The 8,099-nt window shown below is 30.8% G+C and overlaps 1 protein-coding gene across 1 annotated transcript; it reads right to left on the bottom strand.

Moving 5' to 3' along the window:
- Positions 1-5,979: 5,979 nt before the first annotated feature.
- LOC110601272 (gibberellin 2-beta-dioxygenase) lies at positions 5,980-7,806 on the bottom strand. Its single transcript, XM_021738345.2, has 3 exons — positions 7,197-7,806; positions 6,714-7,062; positions 5,980-6,435 (listed from the first exon to the last, which is right to left on the bottom strand). Exons 1-3 carry the CDS (start codon positions 7,595-7,597, stop codon positions 6,169-6,171), a joined length of 1,017 nt encoding a protein of 338 aa, XP_021594037.1. The 5' UTR covers positions 7,598-7,806; the 3' UTR covers positions 5,980-6,168.
- Positions 7,807-8,099: the final 293 nt, after the last annotated feature.

Here is an 8,099-nt window from a genome sequence, read left to right as displayed (position 1 = left end):
TTTGAGTTTAGCTATTTGAAAATTAAGTAATAACGTAGTTAATTGAAAATAATTAACCCATACCACCAATAATAAAAGGAAAAGAATTATAGAGTGAATTGGTTAATATTATATAAAATATTTACATGATACGATAAATAAATAAGGGTAAAGAGTAAAACGTTTATGTAAGAGTGATTATAAATATTTTTTTAAAAGAAATTATTAATTAATTATATTTTTAGAGTTATTCAGTTAAACTAATGATTTATTATTGGAACAAATAGCAACAACCACCATTTCATCCGACATATGTATTTTTTATTTTTTAATAGATTTACATCTTTTATTAATAAAAAATTTTTAATGCAGTGATAAATAGTTCTGATTGTTCGCTGTTCAAGAATTCTTGTTTCACTAATCCACTTTTAAATTTTAGTTATTTATATATTTTACTTTTATTAATTTATTATATCATATAAACAATATTATATGGTATAACAGTTCTATATAATTTCTCGAGAGGAACCTGCACTGTAAGAATAGCAATTCGCAACAGAAAGAAAATAATAACACAAAAACCTTAGACTATGAAGTTCGATGTTAGGATCACCAGGTTTTAATAATCTTTAAAAGATTTTTAATGTTTCAATGTTTTATAGTTGTCTCCATTAAAAAGGGTACATAAATATACTACAGATAATCTGGAAAAGTACGTACTTGCAAGGAACAATTTGTCTACATGTTCCATTAACAATGCCTGGTTTTTTTCTTCAAGACTTTATCTCTATATGCATTAAATGATGATTCGTTTCAAAGCCTCCTGATCCATACGAAACTTCTCAAAGCTGATTTCTATCCGTACGATCTAAAGCTAACACAATTAAATTGACAAGGGACAAGTGGGATCATAATTTCAGGCAAGCATGTATGAGTAGCAGACTACTAAACTTGAACCTATTATGTTCAAACATGTCTTGCGCGTGGCAGTGGTTAAGGTTGATCCGATAAGATCTGGGACTGCAAACAGCTTTGATCCGATAAGATCAGGTACTTCAAATAAATTCTTTAAGTGTTCCCTCTTGTCTTCGACAGAAATGACATACTCTTAGTCAAAATCAATAATTATTGCAGAGATAATAGTTGGGATATAAATTGGTTGAGTATTTCAGAAAATTAAACTATTAAAATTTGAATTTAATTTATATTAGTAATATATAAATTCGTTCTCAAATTGATTAAAACTTAATTTAAATTGTCCAAATTCGTTTTAAATCTGATTATTATTATTTAAATAAATCTAAATCCATTTAGTTTTATATATTTTAATTAATAATTTATATAAAAATATTTTTTATTAATAAATTTTCATTTAAAAATTTTAATATTTCTCAAAAATATTTAAATTTTAATTTTTTAAATAAAAATATATAAATAAATTTATAAATATTATTATAAAATATATTTTTATATTAAATTAATTATTTATATAAATAAATTTGAATAGTTGATATCTGTATATAAAATTTAAATTCAATTTGAATCTGCAACCGTTATTTTTTTTTTAAATTCAAATTCGTTCTAAATTCGATTATAACTGATTCATTACCGTTCCTAAATAATAGCATTGGTTTGATCAGATATTTCATTTAAAAAAAGTTTAAGTCGAATTAGATGCTAAAAATATCTTATTCATTATCATCTCTAAACAATAGCATTGCTCGGATCTATATTGATGGCTGCTGGACAGTAGAGTTAGCAATTTGAGCTACATGGTGATTAAGTGCAAGAGTTAACATAATAGGGTGAGTTTAATCATAAAATTGTAAAGTTACGAGTAAAATAATAAAAAAAAAAACACTATATATAAATGCTAATTTTTTACTATTAATAGAAATGGATGAATTTTTTTTCTCTTTTCAGTAGACACATATCTATATAATCAATGGCTAAAACCCATTTTTCTTAGTCTTAATCTAAATTCATTCACCTATAATTAAGGAGTTGCAAGTCCTTTCTATTGGGAATTAATTAGAATGTATGGCAAAACAAAAATCAAGGTCAATCCTGTCTAAATGGCTGCTTCCCAACTAACATACAAAATTGGATGTACAACACTTGCAAAGCAAAGACAAAAAAAAACTTACATCAAAATGACCTTGAGGCACAGGAGCTGCACCCTACCTCATTGACACTTTCTTTTTATCTATACCCTAACATGTTCATTTCCCATTATTTTTCATTCCAATATTACTACCACCCATGTTTTTCTCAACTTACGTCTGTCTAACTATTGCCAAGCAGTGACGATATTTGGTTGGCAGGAATTAATGTTATTTGGCATTACATATTAATGCTTGTCTAAGAAGGAAAATAAAGGAGCGAACCCCTGACCAACACAATATTTATATTTAAAAGTTGAATTTAATATACACTTATAGATTTAATCTGGTGATAAGTGTATTTAAGTAAATTTGAAAAGTATTAGGTTCTATTTTTCGACTCTCAATTTCTAATTTCAAAAAAAAAAAGTTGAATTCAATATTTATATTTAAAATAGAGAAATAGAATATTTATTTTAATACACTATTTACAATTAGGTGAAGTAAATTATATATTTAATAAGTTTAAATTAATTATAATTTAATTAAAATTAAATACAAATATAATTGTAACTTATTAAATTTTAAACCATTAATTGTTTTAGTTAGACAAATAATAATAATAAAAAAACTTCCTAAACTTTTTTTTAAGAATAAAGGGGCTAATGTAGTAGCATGTTATAAATAAGTTCACATTTAATATACTCTCATTTAAAAATTAAAATTTTATAAGATTCGATGACCTATCTATCTCTTCTATCCATCACTAAAAGGTCATATTGTTCAGTTAAAATTAATATTTAAAATATATATAAATATTATAAATACAAAGAATATTTTTTAATTTTCATTAAATAGTTAATTAGTAGCATCTCAATTTTTTTTTATACCTATTAAATTAATATACTTTTTAGTTAACGAATATTATCATACACACATGTATAAAAGAAATGAATATAATTTTAAAAATTGATTTCTGCTGAGTGTAGATCCAAATGCAAAAATTTTGTTTTTTTTCTTCCATTAATGTGGCAAAGGTGCAATCTTCTCACTCAATGGTGGCCCCCAAGAATATCTTTGAACCCTAGATTTTGAACCGTACTTTAGCATTAACCCTGTGCTTCAGAGTCTTAAATAGTTCGTTGCTCATTACCTGCACCCCAAAAAAAACTTGAATTCTTTCCAAGCATGAAATAAACAAGAAAAATTTGATAGAAACAGCAAATTAAATATGAAAATATAATATTATAAACCTCATTGATATTAAAATCATTCTCACGTTCGAACCATATTCAATGATGAAAAATGCACTAGGATCAGATTTAGTGTGACCCAAAATCCGTAAATTTCCAGTCCTAAAGCTGTTTTAGATTTTAAAAAAGAGATTATAAGTGCTCATCAAAGCCAATTGCATTTTAATCTTTTGATATTTCTTGAGCTGGATACCGTACATAAATGGTGATTTATCCTAAAAGTCAATCATTCACTTTAGTTTTCTGATAAAGCTTACTCAGGGCATCCTTTCCTTTCGTTGAATCTGTGTCCATATAACTGAATGCTTGTTCTTCATTTTTCTCGGATTCCAATAATTTGCCATGGGTTCCAATGGAAACACCATGGTTTATCACTTCGAAGAAACCAAATCCTCCCACAGCCTTACATATCTGCCATAAGGATTTTGCATTTGGGTTTGATGAGAAAATTTTAAAATATGATGATCTTATGTAAACATTTTTATTATAACAATTGATTGAGGCAATTTTAATGTGAGTTTTATTATAATCAATAGTAGCATATATACAGTGATTATAGTAAATATATTAGCAGATTTGACAGGTTTTTTGATGGAATTTCTGCTGAAACTTCTTTTGTACGCCTTTTGGGTTAGTGCTGCTGGCTGCTGTGACGAAATAAGGAAAGAACTTTCTTAGGTTCTCGCATAAAGGCAAATATATATCAGAATTATTGGATACAACTGGTATCCGCTAAAGGAATTTATATTTTTATGGAAGTTAAAATTAAATTTAAATTAATTAAAATTTTTATGATTAGTAATTTGATGCGCAATTCAGCATAATTATATTAATTCATATCGAAGTAAATTTGTAGTTCCTTCAAATTGAAATCGAAGTAAAAAAGAATCATACTTGTTGATGATCAGTCTGTTAATTATAATCTGATTGAATTGGCTGTAGGGAGTAGAAGCCGGAGCAGAAGGTGCGGGTGGGCAGGGGCAAGGCAACACTGGATTATTATTGTTGGGTGAATGTCTCTCAAATATCTCTCATCTACAGAATATTCTATTCTACTTTGGGACCTGAAGTCGTACCCATGCAGTAATATTCTTTCTTAAAGGGGAACCTAGTGGATAAGTTTGCCTTTATTTTATTTTTTTCCCCTTGGTTTTATTCCTTTTCTATTGTATTACCAATTATGCCTTCAAATATCCTTTGCCACTTCAATATCCCATCATGCCTCTGCATAGCATAATTGGACGAATACTTTTCAATAGAGCGGCTTTAAAACCTCTAAAAACCTCACTTTTTCTTTCGGGGAGATCCGTTCATTCCATGCGGAACATACTAAACTTGCAATGTCAACATTGCCTTTAAAGAAATTGGAGGAATCTGAAGCTCTGCCTGGCTGTAGCCAGTGGTGAAATGGTTTTTCCTTATAAGGATTCAAAGACTTTACATCGCTGTTTCTTTTGTTTCTCTTGAAAAGGTGAGTGTGTGGATGTGGATTTAGCAACTTCTCTCTTTGAAACTTATATTCAGCCAGAAGATGTTGCTAAACATGCCAGTTTGGTTCAAACTTTGAATGTGTTTCTCTCGCTATACACGTCACTTCATTGAATTGCAAGCAAGCATGCCTGTGAGCTGTGACCACAATTTTTATTTTTTATTTTTACTTTTTTTTGGGTGTGGTCCTTAATTTGAATGTGACCCTTTAACCCAAATGCCTATCAATATAGATAATTGCCCCGAGAGACCAATTCAAAGAAAATTTTTTAGAAATACTGCTGTGAATATATAATCAATAAATAGGCAATTTTGTAGAGTGACAGATTATAATTGATCCCTATGAATGTGATAATTAATGGTTGATGAAATGCTGAGTCAGAAAAAGGGGATGTGACTGAGATAGTGAAGTGCACTTGGATGGTCAATACAAATACAAACTCCTTAAGAATGTGACTTGACTCTCTCAAGTGTACCTTTCTATATCAGAATCTTGTGAGCCACCTCATTTTGAGTGGGGGCAGTAGGGACTCCTCCCTTAAAAACCATGAATAATAATAGTGTAAATTTTGAAAAAAATTCTAGTCCAAACACTTGCTTACAACTGAAAGCATTTAGTCTTTTTGTCTTCTCATTTTCAATTTTTTTTTCCATGATGGTTTTGAAGTTGAAGCTCAGATTGACATATATCTTTTCAGTTGTGGATTAATTTTTGCATAATTTTTTTATGACAAGCTAATTAATGAAGCATAGAAATAGGTACAATAACAACTTTTATGAATCATAGAAAAGCTAATAATTGAAGCAAAGGTTGTGTGCAGAGGTGGGCCAATTGGGTTTATTTTTATGAGAGTAGCATTATTGTGTCAAATACCAATCTATACAAAAACTTTTCTGATTCATGGTATTGATGTGATGGTGATATTTGTGAAACCAATGAAGAAACGAAAACTAGAAAAAGTGATAGCAATTGGAAATCTGACCAGAGATGGGAGTTTTGCTTGCCACAATTATCTGAGAAGTGGGGAAGCCCTCTCCCCTCTTCCTCTTTCAATCTGGTAAAAGTTATTACTCATTAGTTTTGGATAAAAAGGCAAAAAAATAAAAGTTGAGGGTCCTGAAGAGAACTGTGACACAAGCAGTTTGGATGGCGGTGTATACATGATGACATGGCGATAACTAGCATTAATAGTAGAGATTGCTGTTACATATTTAAACAGAAACAGAAAATTTTAAAAAAAATTCCACAAAAGTAAAAAAAAAAAAAAAACAAAAAAAAAAACAACCTATGTGCCTTTCCATCTATGGGAATTTGAGTGAACCCCTTTTTGAGCTTTGACAAGATCCTAAACATTAGCTAAAATGGACTGCAGTTTTTTTTCAAAAAGCCCAAGCCTGTAATCAGCCAACCTTGACTTGTATGCTGAGTTTTTGTATTCACACCATGTGAACTGCTCATACAAGCTTTCTTCTCCTTCTGCCAGTAGAGATGGCAAAGCTGCAATCTTTTCACTCAGAGGTGGACCACCAAAATAGATCATTGAAATTCTTGATTTCATTGTGTCAGCTAGAACTCTGTGCTTCACACTCTTAAACCTTCCGTTGGTCATTACCTGCATATTTTACAACCCCCATATGCAAAATTCAACAAAACAAGAAATTTAACAAGTGACCAGTACTTTTCAACCCAAAAAAAAAAACTTTTTCGAGTAAAAACTAGATATGAGGCCAATATAGAATTATTTATTTTTACTATAGGATAGGTTTTTATGTTCAATATGCAAGAGAGAGATCGATAATTACAAATAACAAACTTAGCTGCAACTTTTTTTCCCTAGAAAAAAAGGTTATTTTTAATAAATTATATATATAAAAATAAAATAAACTGCACCTGCAAGGCATCACCAACATTGATAAAAAAGGAGGTCTGATCAGGTGGGACTGAAACCCAAGTCCCATCTCTCAGACAGATTTGCAGGCCAGTTGTGTTGTTAGATCTTAAGACAGAAATTATCTGTGGGTCTGTGTGCTCCCCAAACCCAATCAAATTTCTACCGCTCAATGCTTGCAGCTCTGGGCATGGCGGATAATAGTTTAGCCTGAAGCACGAGTCACTCTTCTCATCACTCAGCAGCTTACTCAGCACATTCCTTGGCTCAATCCCCAGTCCATCAGCAATCAATTCCAGTACTTCATAGGCCATTCTCTTTACTGCCAATATATAATCTTCCACAGCAGAGCTAAAATACATTAACACAAGAAGAATATATTAATAATGTTATTCATTTATTCATCTGATCCTCTGTTTCAATGAGAGACAGAGGAAACCGCAGGGAGGAGGAGAAATGAAAGCGTCTTGTGTTGAAAATTTTACCGGAAAATTTGTGGGTTTTCCTGGAAAATGGAGAGAGTCTTGTGGGAAGTGATTTGAGGATTGGTATTGAGGAGGAGATATTCAATCCAACCAACATCACCATTAGGACCAATTCTCTTGTTGCCATAACCAAAAGGGTCAGGAGGGCCAACCTTATCTTTCTCAGACTGAGGAAGGTTGAAGAAGTTGATAGCCAGAGCTTCTAATCTGGTCATGAACTCAAATGGGACTCCATGATTAACCAACTTGAAGAAGCCAAACTCCTGACAAGCCTCAACTATGAGAGTCTTGGCATCAGGGTCTGTGAGGTTTATGACAGGAATCCCAGAGAACAAGCCTGTAGGCTTGCATGTTTTGATTGCAGAGTAATGGTCTAATGCTGTCTGTGACAGAACCACCATGTCTCTGATATTTTCTCACAAACAAGAAAGAAAGAAGGAAAGAAAGAAAGAAGTTGAAGAAACAGAGCAGATAGAAGAGATAGAGATGAAGAGAAGAAATTGGGATAGAGAAGGTGGTGAAGGATGATGGGTTATAAATGGGCAAATGGATGCATGTGAGAGAGGAGCAAGTGTGAGGGACAGAGGCGTTACTAACTATTAGGAGGAGCCATCTGGCCTTTGTGTCTGCTTGAGTTTTATGCTTTCGAGGGACTCAAGAAATTGCTGTGATTTTTCCTTTTCCTTTATTTTCTATTTCATTTTAAGAATTTCCCTTTAAAAATTACAGTGACTGAAACAAAAATTATTAAAACTTCGTATGTGGGGTCTCAATGTTTAAATGTTTATCCTCAATTCCAGTACATAATTATTTTCAAAACAAATTTCAATTGCGATAATAAATTTTTATAAATTAATTTAAAATTCTATTCGTTCCGTTTATTTTTAAAAAATATAAACATTT

Source organism: Manihot esculenta, chromosome 15 (assembly GCF_001659605.2).
Source record: "Manihot esculenta cultivar AM560-2 chromosome 15, M.esculenta_v8, whole genome shotgun sequence".
Lineage (NCBI taxonomy): Eukaryota > Viridiplantae > Streptophyta > Magnoliopsida > Malpighiales > Euphorbiaceae > Manihot > Manihot esculenta.
This window is presented reverse-complemented; position numbering and strand designations above follow the sequence as displayed.

Coding starts and splice junctions, on each gene's coding strand:
- LOC110601272 (XM_021738345.2), bottom strand. CDS start 7,597: ATGGTGGTTCTGTCACAGACAGCATTAGACCATTACTCTGCAATCAAA. Junction 7,063..7,196: donor GAAAACCCACAAATTTTCCG/GTAAAATTTTCA, acceptor AATGTATTTTAG/CTCTGCTGTGGAAGATTATA. Junction 6,436..6,713: donor ATGTTGGTGATGCCTTGCAG/GTGCAGTTTATT, acceptor TAAAATATGCAG/GTAATGACCAACGGAAGGTT.